Genomic DNA, 25,584 nt, shown 5'->3' on the forward strand with positions numbered 1-25,584 from the left:
CCACTCACCCATCTATGAAAATAAGTGCTCAGTTCAGCAACATATTCACACACACCATCTGCCTTGCATCCATGCTCACGAAACGTTTTCCTACACGTTTCAGGTGTTAGCTTAAAAAATTCTAAAAAACAGTTCATAACAGTAGTGTAATCAAAACATTCCTGAGCAGAAATTTTAGACAACACAGTTACAGCTTTACCATGGAGTAAGGGGGTCATGAACCGTACCCAGAGCCTTTGGTCAACATCATACTGTTTACATACTCTCTCAAACATATGAATGAAACTGTCAAAATTACTCCCTGCTGTAAAATGTGGCAGAAATTTACTGACCTTTTGTGCTTCTGGGTTCCAGTTACTCCCTTCCCCATTACCAATACCTCCATGACTCTGGTGAAGAGTCAGCATCTCCTTTTCATGCTGTCTCTGCCGCTCCTTTTCCACAGCTTCCAGACATAGCAGTTTTGCATTCTCCTCAGCCTGCAAATGTCGCAGTTTCTCATTGTCCTCACTCTCTAGATGCCTCAGTCTCTCAGCTGCTTCTATTTCCAAATGCCTGGCCTCCAACTCAAGTCTGTTTAGCTCCAGATGGATTTTTAAGTCCTCTGCAAAAATGTTGAGCTGTACATTCTCTGAGTGTGGTACATCTCCACGGCCAGTATGATCGTCCTCCTGATTGCTGTTTTCTGATGCAGCTGTGACCAAAGCTGCAGTCATGTCTGTCTTAGTCAGGTTTCCATGCACCAGTCTCCTAGCCTGGCACATCTCAGCTAGTTGGATCCTTGTCAGCTTTCCGTACTCCTCTGCTAACATGATGCCTGCTCTCCCTGGCTACCTAAGCTAACAAAAGAAATAAAACAATTGTGATCTGAACTCTGAGTATTCACTGCGTGGCTGATTTAGAGTACAAAACACCTTCAGTGATCACTGCACACAAGCTACAGGAATTCACACTACCCACACCACTACAAGCCAATTAGTATTTGCCAACCAATTAATATGTGTTGTGGATATTCCACCACTGCCAAACAATTAATATGTGATGCCCGTGCACTTGCACAGCAATCAAGGAGCCTCGATCCTCACCACTAACACCAGTGAGGGGTGTCCATATAGGGGAAAGGATAATAAATACACACACAGTAAAGTACAATTTCCCTTAAGAGCATACAGGGATCACAGTCAGTCTGGTGCTGGTTTCTCCCTTTCTGTCCAAGTCCCCAATAAGACTCCCCACTGACACAGTTATAGGGTACAGATCTCAGCCTAGTGGGCAAGCTAAAACCTCCAGCACCCTGTCTGTCCAACCAGTCCAACACTTTGAGATAAGAGTTATATACAACCACACAGACACTCCTGTGGAAGGCTGGCACAAGTTCTCCAGCTGTGCCCCTTTTACCCAGAATATATGGTAGTACCACTGCATTTTATTGCCTACTGCATTTTATTAAACTTGCCACCAGCACTTGCCAACAGCAAAAACAGACAATCCTGACCACCAGGCTGATAAAAAAACAGTAGTTTAATCCACTTGCCACCACCCACTAATATTTATCAGCTACCAGAAGGCCCTTATGAAAGGGTGTCCAATAACAGCCAATCAAAGATTCCTATCAAGCCTTTTTTAAAAAAGAGGATGGCGTTTTACTGAGTCTTTGATTGGCTGTTATGTATTTTAAAAGGTGTTTATAACTTTTGTATGTTGTCTGAAACTTGAAAGCGCTAACCTACTGCATTTTATTACCTACTGCATTTTATTTACTGTTTTTTTATCAGCCTGGTGGTCTGGATCATCTGTTTTTGCTACCACATAAAGATAAACAGATGGTCAAGGAGATTTTTACACTTCCGGCTAGGAGGCACTCATTACCCATTCAGAATGCTGCCGTTTGGTCTTATCACAGCCACCAGGGTGTTCACCAAATATATATATATATATATATATATATATATATATATATATATATATATATATATATGTATGTATATACACACATATATATATATATATATATATATATATATATATGTGTGTACATCAGTGGTAGCAGCACACCTCAGACTGCACGGATTCCACATGTTTACTTATTTGGACGACTGGCTCATGTCTGCTATGATCAGGCATCAACTGATCATGGCAAGGGAAAAGGTAATTCAGACTTGTGCCTCTCTAGGAATAACCATAAATTTCAAAAAGTCTCAGCTTCAACTAACTCAGTCCATAGAATTATTCTGAATACTTCTAGTATTGCAAGCCTTTCAGGAAACTCTTCTTTCAGGGACAATTGCAATACACACAGAATATATCGCAGTGGTTTGGTACATCAGCAAACAAGGAGGAACTAAGTCATACCCTCGTTGTCGAGAAGACAAAGGGTTTGGCAGTGGGCATTCACTTCCAGCCACATTCTTTTAGCAATGCGCATCCCATGGAAATCCAACGTGCTAACAGACAAACTAAGCAGATGCATTCTATTGCCTCATGAGTGGTCCCTCAACCAGAAAGAAGCGGAAGAGATTTTCCACATATGGGGCCAGCCTTTCTGCGACCTATTTACCTCTCCCCTAAACAACAAGTGCAGCAGCTGCTTTGCCTTAATTCCCCCATAGGGAGAGTCACTGAAGGATGCTCTTATTCACAATTCCCCCCTCCCAGTTACTGTATGCATATTCTCCTCTAATACCAAAGTTCCTACAGAAAGCCACCAGACCGAAGAGCAAAGTGATTCTCATTGCCCCCTTTTGGCCTCAACAAATTTGGTTCACTTTCCTTTGGCCCCCTTTGATCCAGCAACCATGGATTCTGGACCCAGCTCCGGACCTGCTGTCCCACTCGACAGAAATGACTCATCCAGACCTTCCAATGCTCAAGCTGACAGCTTGGCATCTCCATTTCCAGACATAGCCAGACAACCATTGCTCTCTACCCCTGTTCGCCAAATTCTATCTTCCCTCAAACCAACAAGACAAGTTTATCATGGCAAATAGAAAATATTTGTCCACTGGGCTTTTCAAAATAATGTAGGCCCTATGACACCAAGGAAATACTGCCAGTCCATCTATCTGGAATTTTGTAAATAATTATATGTCACTTGAAATTATTAATATGATTTATATAGAAATGTGACACTGTCAGCTCAGCTATTTGGAATTTTGTAAATCATATGTCATTTGTGAATATTAATATGATTCATATGCTTGTCTTACAAATGTAAGAGAACTATATGCTATGTGAATATTAAACTACTGTTGCAGAAGTGTGTGTTGAACTGTATGTTATGTACTGAGCTTCAAGAATGTAACCATTGTGTACCCTACTGAAAAAGAACAGAAATGTGTATAAACTATATACCCTTGGAAATGTATGTTTTAATAGTAGAAGTTGGAACATACAGAGTTAACTTGCAAAACTCTAAGAAAATAAGTTGGAATCAAAGTGGTTTACGATTGTGTTTATCAGTCAGCTTCACTGAAGGAGACAGGATGTCTAGAGCCAGAAGTTTCTTTCTATTGTCTTGAAACAGAAATAATTACTAGGTTTAAAATGTAAAGTGTTTTTATTGCTCTGTGACTTCCTATCAGCTGCACGTCTGAGAGATAAGTATTTTTTACACAGAGATGTTGGTTTCTGTTAGCCTGGGAATTGAATGCAGGTGACAAAGAGTGATAAATTCCAGCTGACCCAGCAGTAGTGTTTGATGGTAATTTAAGAACTCTCTCAGAGAAAAGTCTCTGCATTTTGTATTTGTCTTTGGACCTGGAAACATCCACTTTCTTCAGCACTTGCCTTGGTAATAGTAAGTAATCAAGGTACAGTAATCTCTCTCTTAGAGATAGATAGGAATATAGTAAGATTAGTTTGATGTTTTCTGTATTTATTTGAGACTGACCTGCAATGTTGTTTTAAAATATTTCCCATGATTCTGAACTCTGTGGTCACTGTGTTGAGTTATTGAGTATTGTCTTGCTCTTTTATTATTTATTAAATGTATTTAAACCAGTCAATTGTGGCTGGTTTGCTTAGAAATATTTAAGCTCTTAGCGTACTTGCATATGTATTTGGTGACACTGTACAGGCAACTCCTAAATAGCCTTGAAACTCTTGGTTACACTTACCATTTGGATAATAGTAACATTACACAGGATCAGACCCGCTTTCGTAAAGGCCTTGCAGTAGCTGATAAGTAAGGGTGGCTGCTAGAAGCTGGTACTAACTTATAGTCTGGGCAGAAGGGGGCTTAGCTAGTAAACCTGTGCCAGCCTTTCCCAGGTGTGTGTGTGGGTTTGTATATCAATTAAATCTCAAAGTGTGTGCGTGTGTGTGTGTGTGTGTGTGTGTGTGTGTGTGTGTGTGTGTGTGTGTGTGTGTGAGCTACTTGGGCAGGGACATGAAGCACTGGTTGGACAGAGAGGGTACTGGAGGTCTTAGCTTGGCCACTCAGCTGAGATCTTAACCGTATAGCTGTGCCAGTGGGGAGTCTTATTGGGGATCTGGAGAAAGAGGGAGAAACCAGCCCCACACTGTCTGTGATCTGTGTGTGCTCTTAAGGGAAATTGTACTTTACTGTGTGTGTACTTGTTGTCCTCCCAGTGTGTACGTCCCTCACTAGTGATAGTGGTGAGGATTAAGGCTCCTTGATTACTGGGCCAGTGCAAGGGCATCACAGACCCCTTTGTGGCTCTGGTTCATTCTGTACTGAATTCTTGGCACTGCCCTTTAGTCAAGGGGCAGCTCATCCACAATAAAAGTTCAACTAACGTCAATTTCCAATTGTCACACTGGCCTTGATAGCTCTTCACTTGTATCACATAAACTTTGCAAGACATTTCTGCGAGGAACTCTTCTCTTGAGACTCCCAGTTAGAGATCCTACCCCACAGTGGGATATAACCCTAGTACTGCAACCTTAGTCCTTCCTCCCTTTGAACCTGTAAGTACTTGCAATCTGAAGTTCCTTTCAAGGAGGATGTTGTTTCTGGTAGCCATTACCTCTGCCAGAAGAATTTCAGAAATTCAGGCCTTGGTGAAACCTCCATACTTAAGTTTTCACAGAGATAGAGTTACATTGTGAACCAGTGCATCTTTTTTGCCCAGAGTGGTTTCAGACTCCAACATTAACCAATCTCTCAACCTATCAGTTTTCTTCCCTAATTATACCAATAAAGGAGAATACTTGTTGCATTCACTAGATGTTCACAGAAAGTCACATTTTTATTTGCACAGAATAAAACACTTCAGAAATTCAGACCAGTTATTTGTCTCTTTTACTGAAAGAAAGTTGGGTAAATCAATGTCCAAAGTTTCTTTTTCCAAATGGCTAACCAACTGTATTTCCTTCGTTTATAATAAATTAAACTTGCCTCTCACAAAGCGAGTATGTGCCCACTCTACAAGATCATTAGCAACTTCCTCAGCTTTTCATTTAAGAGCCTCCTGGTATGACATTTGTGCAGCAGCAGCTTGGGCTTCTTCTCATACCTTCATTTCTCATTACAAACTGGACGTAGTTTCTAGGAGTAGGACATCATTTGGCTCAGTGGTGCTCAGGAATAATGTTCCTTGAAACCGCCTAGAGATTTTAGTAGTTGGGGACTCTGTCCCATCAGTGAGGCTGAAATGAAAATTGACAACATCAGATAAAACAGTTATGTACTCACCATAACATTCCATCTGTGTTGCTCATTTTCATTTCTGCCTCACCGTCCCTCCCCCAACCCTCTACCATTATATTCTGAAACAACAGGTAGATAGGGCAACTCTTAGGTTTTCCTCTTATATTGATGGCTCCAGATATGACTTTGTCCTTCCTTCCACTATTATACTACTCATTAAGCTTTCCATAAAATTTTATAAGCTGTTTCTTTCTATGGGTTGCAAACAAGATCTGAGGTAATGAGGGGTGGTGCATTCTGGGTAAAGGTGAAGCTCAAGAGTTCAGGATTGCCACAAGCTTGTATAGCAGCCAAGTCAGATCAGAGGGATCGGATCCGAACCCATCAGTGAGGTGGAAATGAAAATGGACAACACAGATGGAATGTTATAGTAAGTACATAACTTTTTTTTTTTCATTATTTTGAGTTTTAGATACTTTGATCTTCAGTCTTTTGAAGTTTTGATCTTCAGACATAGACCCATGTAAATATATCTATATCTGTATATATCTGTGTGTGTGTGTACGTGTGTGTGTGTGTGTGTGTGTGTGTGTGTGTGTGTGCGTGTGTGTGTATATGTATATATGTGTGTATATATATATATATATATATATATACACACACACATATATATCTATTTGTCTACTTTACTTACCCAAACAGCTACATCACTGACTTTCACTTTGCCGAGACGTCAGGAATGAAAAACCAGAGGACCAACATCTGGAACATCGACTTTCCACTCAAGGTAAGTAACCGCTTGGCCTTCCTGTTGAACGTTGCCCCTTACCCCTGTGGTAGTGCGATCTCGGAGTTGGTATATGGGGTGTGGACCTACATGGGTGGGTTTAATTTTTTTTTTTGGGGGGGTGGCCAAGCGGTTACTTACTTCAAGTGGAAAGTCGGTGTTCGAGATGTCGATCTTCTGGTTTTTCTTTCCTGTCATCTCAGCAACGTGAAAGTCGGTGATGTGGCTGTTCGGGTAAGTAAAGTAGACCATTATATATATATATATATATATATATATATATATATATATATATATATATATATAATGTTATATTTCTTTTGCGGTCATTTTATAGAATGTATATATTTAACTGCATATATTTATGTATTGCTAAGCAGAAGATGAATTTAAATTTCTTAGTGTGTATGTTTGTTGATTTCAGGATGCCTTTAAAGTTGTTGATGCAATATGATTAAATTTAGATGAAGGTATTGACAGTATATGTTCAGAGTTTTAATACCCAGTGTACTCTAGAGTGAAGAGATGTAAGCTTACTTTGCTGTAAAGATTTTTAGCCACTTGTTGGGAGGGGAATTTGGCTTTTGTGTAGCTTAGCTAAAATGGAAGTAGGACATTAGTCAAATGGAAAACTGTGGGAGGACAGCTATCAGACTGAAAACTGTGTGAAAACAGTACCAGTGTAAGAAGTGAGATCATATTGCATAAGGGGAAATTCTGTTTTCCCAAAGGTGCAGTTATTTCTGAGCTCATTATAGTAACTAAAGCTTTGCAAACACAAAGCCCCTTGCACCTGGTGGGGGGGGGGGTCTGTAGTAGTCTGGGGGGGCATGACCCACCCCTCGGAAAACAAATGTCTATATTCTTGACAAAAATGTCATTCGTCATCATCATCATCATCATGTGCTCTACACATTCCCTAGCTCAACTAAATAAGTCTTAACAAGTTGTCACTTTTGTAGAATAGTTTCTTGTTTTAGAATTATATTGTATCTCCTGTAACAAACAGGAGGAGAAAAGCTGGTAAAGCCACATTTCCAGAAATGTTAATACAAGTCCTAAAATGACTGTTGTATGTCTTTTAGCAACAAGTAGCTGCAATGCTGTACTGGGGACAGAATGGAGTGTCAAGAAATATTGAAGCTGCACTCGAATGGTACAGAAGAGGAGCTGTAGAAATAGGAGATCCAACTATGATGTACGATTATTCTCTCCTTTTATTTAAGGTATGGCATTTCATTAAAACTTATTATATATTCTGATTTCTGGCTATGTTCTTACACTTCCAAAGTCTTCTAAACTTTCTGTAGAATTTAATCTGCATGTTTTTAGAGTTTTGTTTACTACAGACAGCACACACAATATGGAAAGTAATGTCAGCTTAAGGCAATACTGATTTTAAAAGTGTGCAAAGGATGCACCCCTTCTAGTGGAAGGAAGGAAGGAAGAAAAGGAATAGTTAAATGTTTACCATTGTTTGAATTTGCTGTGACATTTATAATTTTCTAAACAATCAGGTAGTCTCTGGACTGCAGAGAGATGCAGGTGGGAGAAAAAGTTTTGTGGATCACCAACAAGTGGAGGCATAATAGACTAAGCAGTGTAATATCTAAAAAAAACTGATCTAAAAAATGTGAGCACACACAAACAAGAAAAGTCACTTTACAATGACATGGAAGTATTTTTTATCAATGCTTGTTATGAGCACCTCCTTATAACAACAAACATTGTTATATTTGTTTTTTTTTTATTTGTTTACTTTGTAAAGTTTATTATATTGGACATTTGACATGTAAGACTCCCTTTTTAATTTGTAAAATCTCAAAGCATTGACAGATGGTTCTTTGGAGAATCTTTGTTTCCCTAAGTTTTCTGTATTTTATAGAGCTGACAGGTCACCTTCAGTTTTATTTGTTAGCTGTTTGACAGGATTTAAAAATACAGGCAGTGATGTAGAATCATGTGGTTAGTTATTTTAGTTTAGATGCATCTGGCTAACAGATGATGTTCTGTAGTCCTGTCTCGCCTTCATTTTTACTCTTGGGATCAGAGCCGAACCTCGTCTGTGACTCGGCCATACTGTAGCTCAAAAACATCTTGTTGGCTCGTGGCTAGGAGGTATCACATCATGCATCACTACCATTCCCCAGATCTCATTTGCCACTCGTTCAGCTCAGACGTGATTCTTCTTGGCCATGGCTAAGTGATATTTTTCAATATTTTTTTCTTGTCATTGTTGGATAATATTATATTGTCTTGCTAGTTTTGTACGTTTATTGCAGTCTTGGTCTGTTTTGGACTATTTGCTGCTTATTTTTCTGTGTATTTGTTGTACGTTGTTTGGCCATTCTTCTGTTGGCCTTTTTGGTATCTCTGCATCGCTAATCTCCTGTGCGGCTGCCTTCCTCTTTGGGCTAGGCCCGTTTAAGTTAGAGGACCTAGTCTTCATTCTGTTGTTTGTCTCCCGTTGGGCTAGATCCATTTAAATTAGAGGACCAAGTCCTCGGTTCTGTTTTCCATTTCTCCCTTGGTTAGGCCCATTTAAATCAGAGGACCTAGTCCTCGGTGTATTCTCCTTCCTTTTAGGGCTAGGCGTGTTTAAATTAGAGGACCTAGTCCTCTGTTTATCTTTCTCTGCTTTAAATTGTTGTGTGTTGTTTTGCGGATTGTGTTTTTTTTTGCATTATGTCAAAAGACTGTAAGGATCATAAGCCTTTGGGCTTCAGAAAGTGTACTAAATATGCCCAGAAGATGTCCTTGACTGATGGGCACATTTTGTGTGTTTACTGTTTGGGGGCTATCCACCTCCAAGAGTTTTGCCTGTTTTGTCATGCGTTCATTCCTCATGTTCTTCAGGAGAGGAAGAACAAACTGATATTGAAGGGACTATTAAAACATTCCTTTGAGGAGGAATTGACATCCTCATCATCCAGTTCTAAATCTCCTTTCTCCTCCAAAAAAGACAGACCTAAGACTACAAAAAGGCAGTCTCCCACCCATTCTGTTTTGTCGGAGCCGTCAGACAAAATTGCTAAAGTGGCTTCACCCTCATCGGATCCACCGATTTCAGTGCTGACAGAGGTTAACGTAGTGGATCCGTCAGTCTCGGCTCCAGGAACTTTGGCGCCGATAACTGACACTACATCTCGGAGCCGGTTATCTGAACTTTGACTGGTTTCCCCGACTCTTAGGTCACCTATATTCCAGCGATCTAGATCCCCACTCTATCTTTCAGGTCCTCTAGGAGCCTTTCGGATGAGGACATCGAGAGAGTAGTGCGTAGACTACTTCAGACTTCGGCGCTGGCAAATTTGCATTCTGCTCCATCCCAGTCAGCTTGGGAGCCCAATGTGCCCTCATACCCAATCGATGTTCCTCCTCCGAGCATCTCTGAGTCTTCGGAGCCAGAGTTGTCGGTGCCTCCGGTTGTGGATAGGTCACTTCCAGCTACCTCAGTTGATCTCTCGGTTCTGATATCCACTCCGACCCTTTTGGTGCCGTCCGTGGGGGTTTAGGGTCCTCAGCTCTCTGTTCGGGCCCGAGGGGGATGCTTTGAATCGAACTTCTTTGGTTCCGAGCCTACCTCTCGGTGCTTCGGATCAGATGAGTTTGGACTCCACATCTGCCTCAGAGCCTATCTCCTCGGTACCGAGGGCTGCCTCTGCATCTTCAGAGCGGAGGCCATCCTCGGAGCCAGGAGGATCGGCCTTCGAGGTAATGAGGAGTGTGCTGTCCAGGTCTTCAGCTCCACCCAGAGGTACCGACACTCTTCCCCTTAAGGTGCTGACTTCAGTCTCGGCTCCTTCTCTCTCCCAACACAGCAGAGACCCGCAGCCTCAGGATACCTCCATGAGTGGTCCCCAGTCTTCCAAGGTCTCCCCAGAATGCCTGTCTGAGGAAACACCTAGGAAGAAAACTTGTAAGAGGAAACATGTTGACTCCCCTGATGAGCCTATTACATCAGAAACTGACCTTTAGGAGTCAGAAGAGTCCCCCAAGTCATCCTCTGATGATATCTCATTTGTAGATATCCTTGAGATCCTTAAACAGAGAGGCAGCTGGCCCACCACATCCCCTTCTGATGAGGAGTTAGTGTACCTGAAGGCTTTCGGGTCTCAACCCTCCGCCTCTTGGGTGTCTCCTCCTTTCAACGAGCTACTGGATTTAGTAAGTCAAAAGGTGTGGGAATCTCCTGATTCTGTGGAACCAGTTCCTAGAAGACCAAATAAATTTTTGTCAGCACCCCAGGACAAGGACTTTCTTACTAAGGGTGTTCCAGTAGATGCCATGGTGGTGGCAACGGCCACCAAGAAGGAACTTGCTGAAACTTCCTCCACTGTCCATCCACCGAACAAGGAATCTCAAACGATGGATAAGTATGAGAAGTGTGTCTTTTCTTCAGCGGCCTTTACACTTCGATCGCTGAACTACCTATCATATTTTACAAGGCTCCAGAGAGATCTCCTAAAAGAGCTGGGAGATAATCTACAGGATAACGTATCTGATGCGGTATCTCAGAAAGTCAATGCACAGATGTCTGCCGTTAATTCTATTGTGAACTCCTCCATGAGGCTAATTTCATATGCAGTGGATGGAGTGAGTAAGGCAGCGAGTTCAGGAGTCTCTCTCAGAAGACACTCCTGGATGCGTTTGTGTAATTTTGTGGAGGCCTTTAAGTCTACGTTTACCAACTCCCCCTTTGATGGATCCTCATTGTTTGGAACCAAGATAAAGGACACACTTACCAGGTGCGAGCAAGAAGGAAAAACCCTGTCTGTCATGGAAGTCTGTTTTTCCATCCCTTCTAGACCCTATACCAAAGGGGAGAAGGGCAGCAAAATATGGTTCAAAAAATTGCAGAGGTTTTTTCAGGACGCACAAGGTGATTCCTTCTCCAGAGGCAGAGGTGGAGGAAATAATGGTAGATGCCGCCCTAGAGGCAGAGGAGGCACGCAGAACCAGGGAGACCGTGATTCCTTTCGTGGTTGTCCCTATCAGCACTCCTGAAAGGAGGCTCGACCATGCGTATTTATTTATACCCAAAAGACTGGCATGACATCACTCAAGACAAGTGGGTATTAAAGATAATTACCAGAGGTTACCATATTCCCTTCCCTTCTCCACCCCTTCAGACCAGACGAATCCCAGATGTGCCACCCAATCACAGAGATTCATCAACTCTAGAAATCCAAAAGTTGCTTGTGAAGAGAGTCATCCAACCCATCCCTGCAGATCAAGTGGGATTAGGGACTTACTCCAGATTCTTTTTGGTGCCAAAAAGAACAGGGGACATGAGACCCATTTTGGATTTCAGCAAATTGAATGAATCTGTACAGAAGTCCAAGTTCCGAATGGTCACCTTACAGTTGATACTTCCGTTGTTAGGGAAAGACATTTGGATGTGCTCCATAGATCTCCAAGATGCTTGCTACCACATCAAAATGGACAGGGCATCGAGGAGTCACTTACGCTTCCAGCTGGGAGCCAGTCATTATCAGTTCCACGCCCTGCCCTTTGGTCTCACCACAGCCCTCAGGGTGTTCACCAAATGTATGGCAGTTTTTACGGCTCACTTGAGATGTCAGGGATTCCAAGTGTTTCCATATCTGGATGACTGGCTCCTGACCGTCACCACCAGGCATCTACTGTTACAGGCCAGGGACACTATGATTTCAACTTGCCTGCAGTTAGGAATTACAGTAAATTGGCAAAAATCTGCATTGTTGCCCTCTCAGCATGTGAATTTTATTGGCGCCGAAATAGACACTGTCTCAATGAGGGCTTACCTTACTGTGGAAAGAATTCAGTGTCTAAGGGAACAAGTCTTGAGCTTAATTCCTCTAAGAAAAGTCAAAGCAAAGGTGGTGCTCAAGCTATTAGAGACCATGGCTTCCACAATAACACTAGTTCCATTAACCAGACTGCACATGAGGGTCCTGCAGTGGTTACTTTTTTCCCAGTGGTCACTGCAGTACCTTCTTCTGTCTCACCCCCATCCTGATAACAAATTTGTGCAAACAGGATCTTCGTTGGTGGACCCAGACCAGCAGTCTAAACCCAGGCAGACCATTTGTCCCCCCCCCCCCCAGTTGCCACTGTAACCATGGATGCCTCCCAGATGGGGGGGGCATTATCCAGGAAGAACAGTCCAAGGCACATGGCAAGATCATGGGACTCATTTGCATATCAGCATCTTGGAGATGAGAGCAGTGCTTCTAGCATTGCAAGCACTTCACAGCTTTCTCCCTCTAGGGACGACTGCAATCCACTCGGACAATATGTCGGTGGTATGGTACCTAAACAAACAAGGAGGAACCAAATCTTACCCCCTCTGCAGAGAAGCCCTGTGAGTATGATAGTGGGCAGTGTCTTTGCTTTCTGATAGCAACGCACATCCCAGGGAAATCCAATGTCATAGCTGACAGGCTCAGAAGGGCTATTCTGATGCCTCACGAGTGGTCTCTGAACACATACATTGTGGAACAAATTTTTCGCAAATGGGGTCAGCCTTGCTGCGATCTCTTTGCCACCCCTCTCAATGCCAAATGCAGCAGCTACTTTACCCTGATTCCCCCGGAAGGGGATGCAACAAGAGGTGCACTCATTCATGATTGGCCCTCGGAACTTCTCTATGCTTTCCCTCCCTTCCCCCTCATATCAAAGGTAATTCAGAAAGCAATATCCTCAGGAAGCAGAATGATCCTAATTGCTCCTTACTAGCCTTGACAGGTTTGGTTCCCCTTCCTCAGACCTCATCTAAAGGATGAACCGTGGACTCTGGCTCCAGTGTCAGATTTACTGACACACATGTCAGGGGCATTCCATCCCTCTCTCCACACCCTCAACTTGACAGTTTGCCTGCTCCAATTCCATCCCTAGTCAGGCTTCATGACTTTTCTCCCGAGGTTGTGCACATCTTGTCATCTACTCACAAACCTTCTACCAGGAAAATTTATACCAGTAAATGGAAGAGATTCTCCTTTGGGACCCGTGAGAGAAACCTTGATCCTTACACAGCTCCCATTTCTGCCATTTTAGACTTCCTCTCGCAGTTATTCAACCAAGGCTCAGCAGCAGCAACTATCAAAGTCCAGTTGGCAGCCATTTCCACCTTTCATGTTGCTAATGAACCTAATATTATGGCTCATAGGCTTTGTAAAGCCTTCTTCAAAGGGACCACTTTGCTAAGACCCCCAGTCACGGATCCCGTGGCTCCATGGGATTTGAACTTTGTTCTCCATAAACTTACGTCAAGTCCTTTCGAACCTTCAGCAACATGTGACCTCAAGTTTCTAACTTGGAAAACAATATTTTTAGTGGCTATCACTTCTGCAAGAAGGGTCCCTGAGCTACAAGCTCTTTCCATTAAGCCCCCTTATTTGGTGTTTCATAAAGACAGGGTCTCTTTGCAGACAAACCCTTCCTTTATTCCTAAGGTTTCTTCTCAAGCCAATATTAATCAGTCTATTGAATTGCCTGTGTTCTTCCCTAAGTTTTCTAACAAGGCAGAATACAAATTCCACCAATTGGATGTGCATAGACAATTGTGTTTTTGTCTGGACAGAACTAAAGGTTTCAGAAGGTCAGAGCAATTCTTTGTCTCATTTTCAGACTCTAGGAGGGGCCTTCCAGTATCTAAAGTCACACTAGCTCACTGGATTTCCAGTTGCATTTCATTTATCTATTCATCCTGTGGTAAAGTTCTTCCTTTCAAGGTGAAATCTCATTCTACCAGGTCTGTGTCTACCTCGGTAGCTTTTCAGGCTAGAATCCCAATAGACAAAATTTGTGCTGCAGCAACATGGGCTTCACCTCACACATTCATTACTCACTACAAATTGGATATGGCTACTAGGAACAAGTCTTTCTTTGGTTCCACAGTACTCAGGAGCATTTTCCAATGAGCCACCCAAGATGAAGGTACTAGGGACGCTGTCCCAAGAGTAAAAATGAAGGCGAGATAGGACTACAAAACATAAAGAAGTTATGTCCTTACCATAACGTTCGATGTTTGTAGTCCATCTCACCCTTCATTCGTACAAACTCTCCCTCCTGCCCCCTCCTTGAGGACCTGGGGGTAGAGTGCCTATTGATGCTTTTTGTTAGTCCTTTCGATTTGGTTTGTTCTTTGTCTCTGTATTTCTCTTTGCAGCAAACAAGATCTGGGAAACAGTAGTGATGCATGATAGGATACCTCCTAGCCATGAGCCAACAATGCTTGGTGCCAGAGCCATGCGCATATGCTCAATGCCAAGAAATGTATAGTTATCCCCTTTGGGAAAAAAAACATGTACCCATGAATTACCACATAGGTGGCAGTACACTAAACACCAAAAGTGTGATAAGAGACTTAGGGACACTGGTAGACAGTGGTCTCACCTTTGATAACCACATCGCCACAACAGTCAGGAAATCCTTCTATGTGGCACACCTCTCTACTAAGGCTTTTCATCCAGAGAAAAAGGTGGTCATTGTCCCACTGTACTCATCCCTCATTAGGCCCATTATAGAATACAATGCCCCATTTGGTATGTACCTCTCAAGACACCTGCAACAACTGGAAAGGCTGCAGAAATACCTTATTAAAAGAATCACAGGCCATAAGCAGATGCCCTATGCTGATCACCTTAAAAAAACTCCAGCTATACTCTGTCACATATCATCTACTCGAGAGACGATCTCTGCTTAACATACAAGGCCATGTCAAACCCAGAGCTGTTGGATGTGCTACACTTAAAGAAATCCCAATCCCTCAGAGCTACACGCTCCAGGTATCTAAACCTTGTCATCACAATAAACAAAACATGTTGAATGGATAGGTTCCTGACTCAGAGACTCCCCAGACTCTGGAATAGACTGCCCATACATGTCAAGCAGAGCACTTCTTTGGCCCTCTTCAAAAGGAACCTTGATGATTGGATGGGAGAAAGGAAATTCACCCCTGGGATCACGTCAGTCAATGGACAATGGTCAGCTAGACAATGGTTCAGAAAGTAAATAGTGTGGAAAGAAATAGCCAGGGAATTGTTATGGCTAGGCTTGTATAGGCCCTAGGGCCGATAGCCTAGTACCAACCTATAAGAAGTTTTTGAGCTACAGTATGGCCGAGTCGGAGCTGAGGTTCTGCTCCGATCCCAAGAGTAAGAATGAAGGGCGAGATGGACTACAAACATCGAACGTTATGGTAAGGACATAACTTCTTTTTATACTAGGTGACAGTTCAATTTTGGGGGGTAATATTTATTAGTGATTATCAGGGTCTGGTCTACTGTATTTACCTGTGTTACTGGCAAGATCTGTTATCACCTTCCAAATTGTTTGGGGTGGTTCATCAGTGCTTTTGTTTACTTCTGAGATATAACGCTGTATCTCAGTTTGTGACTTTTCTACACTATTTTAAGCTCACCATGTTAGTTCTTTCTTTTCAATAACCTCCATATTTGATATCTGACTTTTAAAATGAAATTTGAGTTTGGAAGCAAAGTTCATGTAATCTGTAAGAATATTGCCTATCTTGAATGGAAACAAGTAATTTGAAAAAATATGTCTAGGGTCTCTTTTGGGTTAGATTCTGTAGGTATAAGGTCACAGGTCACAGTTCAAACTGTCAAGTTCCATAAACAAAGAAGTCTCCTTCCTTTCTTAAAATAGGGTACCTGAGACATATACGGGACCAGCCCTGGATCTTTTTAAGTGCCAAACTATGGTCACTAGGCAGTGTTCAGACATCAATATGAGATATTTGAGATGTAACAAGGTGGAGGCACCTCTAAAAGGGATAGGCCAAGTCAGTTTGGTAACTAGTTAAATTATATAATATATAAAACAAGTATTTAATCTGGTTGCTTCTTTTTCCATTTAGGGGTTGCAGTCCCCATGAGTATGACATTTTTTTTCCACAGCCCTGATCAGTTCATCAGACAGAATAATCAATGAGAGAGATGTAGACAATGCATTATGTATAATTGCATATATTTACCTTTATGGATTAGCAACTAGTTCTGTGCATCTTCAAGTCAGATATCATTCCTTTTCACAAATACTCTTCCTAGATTATTTTTGATTTTTACCACAAGGAACAACCTATCTCTAGTTTTCAGAAATGGCTTATTATTAGGAACATGTACATAATTTCATTAGGTATAATGAGATAAATGTATTCTTTGAACCAAGATTTTATGATTCAGAGGATGTGTAATTAACACTTATCTCCTGTTTTAGGTAATGTTTGTGGTATCTGCTGTACAATGTTTTTCAAGCCATAAAACTAACAATGAGACTCCGAAAAAGCTTAGATGCTATACAGTATTTTTCAAGCTATAAAAGTAGCAAAGAGACTGAGAAAAGCTTAACTGAAGAGACATTTACTTCAAAGTTACATTGACAGAGAGACATGAGAATAGCTACAAATTTCAGGAAGCCTCATTTCTACAGCACTGACTTTATTAAAGGGACATGTTTCTTCTCAAAAGAAGTATAAACTATGAAAGAAGGGAACAATGTGCAAAGTTATGGGTAACAGTTCTTACTAGCTAGGAAAGTTACCTTCAATCACAGTAATACTTAAAAGATTTTTCGATTAAACAACTTTTAGGTGCAATATCAAGAACTATTCTTTCCTTGAAGAGACATTTTTATCATCAGCATTTTTTAAACAAACAATAACAAAGCATTGTTTTTCAGTTTAGAGTTCAAGTTGTTGACTCTCATAATATTCCTGTGACTATCTCTGGGGTGGTTTAATCACCGCATATAATGATCACTGGACAGGATCTGAGTCTGGTGCTACTGCCAGCTTGGAGTGTAAGTATTGCTTGTTCAGTCTGGGGAGTCCCTGGAAGTGGGTGTAAAGTATTAGCACTATGACTTCCTGATGGGCCTTTTTCCAACTCCAGGAGCTTCTGTATATTCTACCACCAATAAGAGAAGAAGCAGCAGTCGTTTGTAATTTTATCTAATTCCAGGGTGCCATCAAATCCTAATAGAAATTGTGAGGGAGAGGGTAACTACCCCTGCCCACAATCTATCATGCCAGGACTGAATTTCTCACTTGAGTGGGGTCAGGTCTGGATGGTCCCAAAGAACATTGATCCAGCTACCTAATTCACCTTTTCAGTCTTTCTGTTGTATCCTCTCTGTGACAGAGTGCCTTTATTTTATTCTCATTGTGTTCTTCTTTGTCACCCTCCCTCCCTTCCTGGAACTTGTCTGGGGAATAATGTAGTATTAGCTGGTCTGTTTTATTATGAATGAATGAATGCCACCTTGGTTCTTCTCCGAAGAGAAGTCCTTGGCCTAGCAAGACTAACTTTGTTAACAAAATGTAAATCAATTAATCAGTCAGTCAATAAATAAATAAATATTCCTTGTAAGCACAACACCTTCTGTTGTTTGAACAGTGTATGTATACAGTGCCTCAATTATTTGTATTACAGTGGCTTCCAGAAGCCTGCTTACTTTGGTTCACCGGGTTTAGTTTTGTTGCAGTATCTACAGGCTGAAGGACTATTTTCTTATGTGCAGTCCTATAATAGTTATTATTTCAGATATGCTGGGTGTTTCCATTCTTCCCCAAGTTTGTATGCCATCACAATATGAGTAGGTGATATTCCAGCTGCCTGTAGAGGAATACTCTGGAATTTCAGTAATGCAAGATGGTAATCACCCTTATTGTCTAAATATATATTTTTCATGACTTTTTTTTTCTGTTTGAATGATTTTCTCAATTATACCATTGGTTTGTGGGTAGTTTGGTTTGTGGTGCTAAAACATAATTCTCATTCCAAAGCAAATCTCAGAAATACTGAACTAATCATCATATGGATGACTAGCTATATGGATTATATCCTGCTTATAACGGCGGGCCAGCAACATTCAGGGCACTCTCCACATACCCAAACAGTTAGGCAGTTCGAGCTGAGCTGACTAAAAAGACAGATTTGGTTGCCAAGCCCTTTAGAGTTTTCATGACAACAGACAGATGGAAGCTGAACCCTGAAGGGAAAATGCTAGGAATGCTGGCATAAACAAAACATCAGAAATCAAGGGGGATGGAGGGAGGGAGGGAACAGCTACTGATGGTAAGTTTGCTTACACAGCTCTACTATGTTCATTATATTGATCACTGCAGCAGCAGCTTTAGTTGTATGGTTAGATTACTTTGGTTCAGTACATTTGGAAGCTGGAAGGAGAAGGGTCAAGAGGCCACTGTAGAATGGTCCTAGCAAAGCCTGATCTAGATGCAGGGAAGGAATCAAACTTGTAATGCCTTGGTAACATATGTATAGAGGACCAGGTTGCTGCTTCTAGAATCCAACCCTTTTCAAAAAGCTATAAAGTAAAGTCCCTGCTAGAGTGGGCATTGACTCTTTCTGGAGTAGTTTTTTTTTTCAAACTTTCTGTCTCCTCGGTTCACGAATATTGGGATCCCAAGCATCATGTGCATGCCAGTAATTTAGTCCTCAAATCTTCTCACAACACCTTTCATTTTTGTGGCATCCCGCAAACTAGAAACTACATCAACCCAATGGCAAAAATCTAAACCTGCTCTGCATTGCATTCAGTTTAGTCCCCAAATCTTCTTGCAAGACCTTTCATCTTTGTGGCATCCCGCAAACTAAATATGACAACAACTCAATGGTAGAAACCTAAACCTAATCTGCATTGCATTCAGTTTAGTCCCCATATTTTCTTGCAAGACCTTTCATCTTTGTGGGAACCCGCAAACTAAAAATTACATCAACCCAATGGCAAAAACCTAAACCTGCTCTGCACTGCATTCAATTCAGTCCCCAAATCTTCTCACAAGACCTTTCATCTTTGTGGCATCCCACAAACTAGAAACTATATCAACCCAATGGCAAAAACCTAAACCGGCTATGCATTGCATTGTATGTAAATCACGGAATTTCCTCTGATGCACTGTGACCTTGCTTTATAAAGTACTTATCTGCTACATGTATTTAGCTAGTCTTTAATGGTCTGTAGCCAAGGCATGCACAGTATCCACGAGGGTACTCCACAGATATTCTCCCAAATGCTAGACACATCTTCCATGCCCCCCATTGTCCGCTAATGCATTAAGTTATACTGCATTACTTCCACAAACCTATCCTTTTGCTGCTGACTATTTTTATTTTCCTTTTGTCTCCAAACCTTATTTGTGTAAAGTATATTCTTCCAAAGAGGTATTATCTTATTTTAAACACTCTTGCACTAACCTTATTGCACCATTTCCATTTTGCCTAAACATAATATGCTAGCAGGAAGGCCATATATTATAGAACACTAGAATTTTCAGCTATTACCAAGTTCTTTGGGACTGAAAAGGTCCTAAATAGAACTTACTAAAAGAGGGTCTTACCTATTTTGTATTGATTGATTTTTTTTTTGTCTCCACACTGATCCTGTGGTCGTAGGTCTTCCCCTAAGTAGGACAGTAATGCTTTATGCATTTCCGGTGAGGCTGCAGCCCCTCTCCCTCAGACAGTTTACTAATAGAGGTGCCATAAGAGAAGGGCACCATTTTCACACTTTCGGTCCCCTCAGCCCATGAATATCGGAATCCCACTTGTCGTGTGCATGCCAGGCAAGTCTTCATTATTACTCTGACACAATGAATTGTATAAAATGATTTGATTTGATTTTGCTCTACTATTCTTATGCATGAAAAGTTAGTCTTGTATTAATTTGACCAAAAATAATTGATTTTACTGTACTGTTACACAAGAGTACCTCTACTAGTTATTTCTGCTGCAAATATAACCCGGCTTAGTAATACCAAGTGTGCGATGTTTCTAGATGAAGTAGTCGATTGAATTTATGTAACTTGTGGCAGAAATCTGTCCCTTTACTCAAGGATATCCCTCATTTTGTTATTAGTTTTTACTCGGTTGCCAGTTTTCCTGAAAACTAAAGTGATGAACTATGATACAATGCAGTTGTGGCTTCTTTAACTGAGCAACTTTATCGTTATTCTGCAACCAGTCTATTTAAGTACTTGTTTTTGTTATATCTGTTTTTTACCTGCACTTTTGGCCTTTTTTACCTGTAAGCTCCAATTACCAGTGCTTTAGAGCTGATTTTACATGTAAGCTATACATTGTTTTAGAGCTGATTTTTCTTGTTAAGCTTTAGACCTTTCTTACCTGCAAGTTCCAACTGTCAGTGTTCTTACTGAATTTTAATCCTGCGTAGTACAGCTGTACATAGTTTGGAGCTGGTTTATACTTGTAAGCAATGCATTGTTTTAGAGCCAATTTTACTTGTAAGCTCCAAGCTGCCATTTTTTTTAGTGCAAGCTGCCTTTGTACTTAATACATGACACATGATAGACTGACCATACACATCTTTTTATCTACTCCAATCTCTGTTCTAATTGCAGCTTTACCTTATTCTTATACTTTCTTCTTTTCTAGCAAATTAGTCCCTAAATCTCACTCCACAAACTAGAAACTACATCAACTCCAACAGCAATCCCTAAACCTGCTCTGCATTGCATTGTATGTAAATCACAGAATCTCCACTGATGCACTGTGATCTTACTTTATAAAATACCTATCTGCTACATGTATTTAGCTAGTCTTTAATGGTCTGTAGCTGAGGCGTGCACAACATCTGCAAGGGTACTTCATAGATATTCGCCCACATGCTAGACACTTATTTCCATGTCCCCCCATTGTCCGCTAATGCAGTAAGTTATACTGCATTACTTCCACAGACCTAGTCTTTCGCTACTGATTATTTTTATTTTCTTTCTGTCTTCAAACCTTATTTGTGTAAAGTACATGCTCCCAAGGAGTATTATCTTATTTTAAATGCTCTTGCACCAATCTTATTGCACCACTAGCATATTATGCTTAGGCAAAATGGAAATAGTGCAATAAGATTAGTATTAGAGTATATAAAATAGATGCATAACAGTAGAATTATCAGCTAGTACCAAGTTCTTAGGGACTGAAAAGACCTTAAATAGAGCTTACAAAAAAGAGTCTTGTTTATTTTGTATTGATTTTTTTGTCTCCAGATTGATTCCTATAGTCATGGCTCTTCCCAGCTCTGTTTGCCCTCTGTTTACCCAGACTCACTTTGCTCCCCTACACTACCCCCAATTCTCACCCACCCACACTTACTCTAGATTTATACTATAACCACTTTGACTCAACCTTACCCCTTTCTGTATTACACAACCAATCCTCTTTCACGAACAATCCCTAACCTCACACAACCAGGCCTCTTTCTCAACCAGTCCTTAACCACTCCTCCTCTACCACATCTTAAACTCCACCCTCAATCTAATACACCCTACTCCCTCTCTATACTTACTCTTGCTGTACACATTACTCGCATAACTTACCACAATATAACTTCCAAAACCACCCCTTCTTCTCTGCCCCCTTACATTTTATACCTGACAAACATAAAAACCTCCAATCTTTTTCTCACTCTAAATCTACACTACACACTCTCACTGCATCTCCTACACTGTCCTACTCATTACAGATTACACCATGCTCCTCTTATACCTAACCACCCCACTACTTATTATTCTCACACGTTTAACTTCATACCACACTAAACTCTCTTACCTGAAACCTTATCCAACTCTTACCTTTACCCCTAATGATAATGATCCCATCCATTCATACACTATCTCTTTTTCTCTTTATAATTTTTCACACATTTACCTCCTCAAGATCAAAATATTACATTATACTTCTCTCCTGCAGACCAAACTAAAATACTTCACCTACCACCCACAACTTACCTTAATCATAAGAACTCTCCTCCTAGCTGGAGATATTCACCCCAACCCAGGTCCCTCTACCTTTTCACTTAATCCCAACCACCCTCCACTCCAAATCTATCCCCCCTCTCACTCCCAACCCTCTCTCACCCCCAACCTCCTCTAACCCCAAAACCTTATCTGTCTACTCAATGAACATTCAAAGCCTTCTCAATAAAACCATCAAACTCCACTCATTGATTGCCCAGACCTCCCCACATATCCTAACACTATCTGAAACCTGGCTAAAACCCCACATCTCAAACAATGAACTCTTACCACATGTCTGTAACATATACCAGTCAGATAGAATTCCAAAACAAAAAAAGGTGGGGGACAGACATTGCCATCTTCTACACTGAGAAACTTAACCTCTCCCCTACCCATTCCTATACCCCACTTTGATACTGCAGAGGTATTAATTGTAAATTGTCATCTAAACACCCACACAAAAATTTCCAATAACCTTCCTTTACATCCCTCCTGGCAGTAACGTCCTCATCCTTGAGCACAACATACTGTCATGGATCTCAAACAGTATATCCTATGAAACTGTCATCCCTGGGTATGTTAATATAGACTGGGCAAAACTAATGTCCAAAGCCCCTAACCACAGCATCAGCCTTCACGGTTTCAGCCGACTTATTACATCCCCCCATACACATAAATAAAGACACTAATACCAGCTCAATCCTAGATTGGATCCCAACAACTGAACCAAACCTCGACCACAACCCCTGTACCTTACCCGACACTTTGAGTGGCCATCTTCCTATCCACATCTAAAGACACCTCCTCCAACCACCCAAGTCACACCTTTATAGAGACTGCCAAAAACACTCAAAGTTTAATGCTGAAGCATTTAACACCAGGTTATCATCCATTAACTGGTCCTCCCTCCATTAACGTCTCCTCAATGAAGCAGTACAAAAATTCAACCAGATTTTCCTTGACATTCTCAATTCTCTAGCACTGGTAAGGAAAATTAGGATAAAAGCCAACTATGCCCCCTGGCTTATAAAAGATACTTGCTCCCTTATGCATAAATGAGATGGTGTATGGAAATCCTGGCTTAAAATTAAATCATTGTTACTTCTTCAACATTATAAATATCTTAAAAACCTAACTAAAAAACAAATAACTAGAGATAAGAAACAATTCTACAACACAGCCTAAGCCTGCCAATACGCTAATCCAAAAAAATTCTGGAACACCATCAATAAAGTACTTTACCCAGGAAACCCTACTACCCCTAACCCCTACCCAAATAAGACCCTCCCCGCCAAGAAACTGCCACCCTTCTTAACAATTACTTTATGGACTCCATCTACAAACTTACTCAAGCAGATCACAACTCCATTCCACCCACTTCTCCTTCTCCAACCAACAGAACCCCCTTTTCACTCAAAGCAGTATCCACTACATACATTAAATCATTCCTACTCAAACTTAAGTTGTGTTCTCCCTCTAGATAACCTACCTCCCCTCTTCCTCAAGACTGCTGCTGATGCTATAGCCTACCCTATCTCTCTACTAATAAACAGATTCATTCAAGAAGCCACAGTCCCCGACCTATGGAAACCCTTGTATACAATACCATTACATAAAGGTGGGAATTCCACTGACCCCTGTAATTTTAGATCCATAGCTATTCTTTTCCCACTCTCTAAAATCCTCGAAAAATGCATTCATACTCAGCTTCTCAAACTACTAATCCACAAAAATCTTTTAACTCCTATCAAACGTGGATTTAGGCCAAACTACCGTACTGCTATTGCCCCACTATCTTTTACTCAGACTGTAGCCAAGGCTAGAGACAACAGTCAACTTGTATCCTGTCTATTCCTTCATCTGTCTAAAGCCTTCAATATAGTATCTCATTCCAAACTGCTAACTGAACTATCTGAACTCAACCTGTCTTCTTCCACTCTTAACTGGCTCTCCATTTACCTCACCAATAGGCTATAATCCATGAGATGGCACACGTCCTGCTCCTCTTTCCTACCCATGGAATCTGGAGTTCCCCAGGACTCTCTCCTGTGGCCCCTCCTATTCAGCAGCTTTGCTAACAACCTCCATACAGCCTGCACCCACTCTTCTCGTATACAATATGCAGAGGACTCTACACTTATCTCCTTCTCAGACAACATCTCTCACCTTCACACATACGTACCCAAAACTCCTTCCAGTCCATTGAAAGATGGCTTTCTGAAAATCAGCTTGTCTTAAGTCCAAAAAAGACAAAACTCCTTCTCTTCCTCCCTTGAACTCTTTTGCATCACAAATCCAGCTTTACCATCACATCCCTCGACAACACTACCATTAAAGTGGAACTTCACACTAAGCTACTAAGCACCATAATCGCTGATCAATTAAAATTCAACCTTCACATTCAACAGAATATAAAAGAAAACACATCAAAAACTGGGATTACTTTACGAAAATAAGAAATTCCTTACCTCAAACTCTAAACCTTATCTGGCTCAAGCTTTCCTCCTATCCTACCTACTCTAGGTGGCTCCATTTATCACAAATGTTCAATCTTCATTACTCTCCAAGCTTGAACAAGACCATAACAAAATAGCTAAATTTGCCTCAAACCTACCCATCAACTCTCACCACTGCCATGCACTAAAAAAACTAAATTGGCTATCACAGCTACAAATCACACATTCAGTTCTCTACAAGTCTACTGCCTGCCTCTCCCTCACCTCACTTGTATCCTATTATACTCCTAACCATCCTCTTCGTAGCTCTGATCAATATCTCCTTGCTCTCTACAAACCCAACAAAAACATAGGCAAACTCCTATATAAATACTCCTTGTCCCACTCCTTGAGCAAACTCCCCGCTTATGTAAGAGATATCTCACACCTAAAATTTTTCAAAAAAGAGCTAAAACTCTCCCTAATAAACACATGGCTCCTCCCCTGTATACACCTTACGTAACCCCCCACACCCTCTGTCTCCAACCTCCATCTTTTTTCTCCTAATTTCTTCTCACTGGGATAATTCCCATTTCTTTTCTCCTCTCTCATAAAGATGCCATACCACGCTACTTCAAGTGCAGCTACAATATATGTATATTTTATTATATTTTTTGTAACCACAGTGTGTAGATGTCTTTTTTCCTAACTGACTTGTATCAGCTTTAGCATATTTATCACACTCTGTATGTTTCACTTCTGTACACAATGCCTGAATACTCTGTACATGATTTCTCTGTCCTGTGTAACTGCTTAGTACTGCCTTATGTCACTATCCCTTCATTTTTGTATGGTTTGTACTAATATTTTTTGTTTGTATTACTATGGAGCTTTTTTCCTCAGCTCTGTAATGGACTTCTGGCCCAGTAAGACCAACCCAGTTAACAAATGTTAAATAAATAAAAATAAATACAAT

At 41.0% G+C, this 25,584-nt stretch overlaps 1 protein-coding gene across 2 annotated transcripts in view; it reads left to right on the top strand.

The window, feature by feature from the left end:
• The window catches only part of SEL1L3 (SEL1L family member 3), a 1,757,172-nt gene that overhangs the window by 1,318,279 nt on the left and 413,309 nt on the right, over window positions 1-25,584 (top strand). For both annotated transcript variants that reach the window (XM_044062158.1, XM_044062159.1), the window contains exon 13: window positions 7,484-7,624. In XM_044062158.1, coding sequence (XP_043918093.1) covers window positions 7,484-7,624 — 141 coding nt within the window. The remainder of the gene's footprint in view (window positions 1-7,483; window positions 7,625-25,584) is intronic.

The sequence above is a fragment of the Protopterus annectens genome, chromosome 2.part1, assembly GCF_019279795.1.
Source record: "Protopterus annectens isolate FY-2018-M chromosome 2.part1, PAN1.0, whole genome shotgun sequence".
In the NCBI taxonomy this organism is placed as follows: Eukaryota; Metazoa; Chordata; order Ceratodontiformes; family Protopteridae; genus Protopterus; species Protopterus annectens.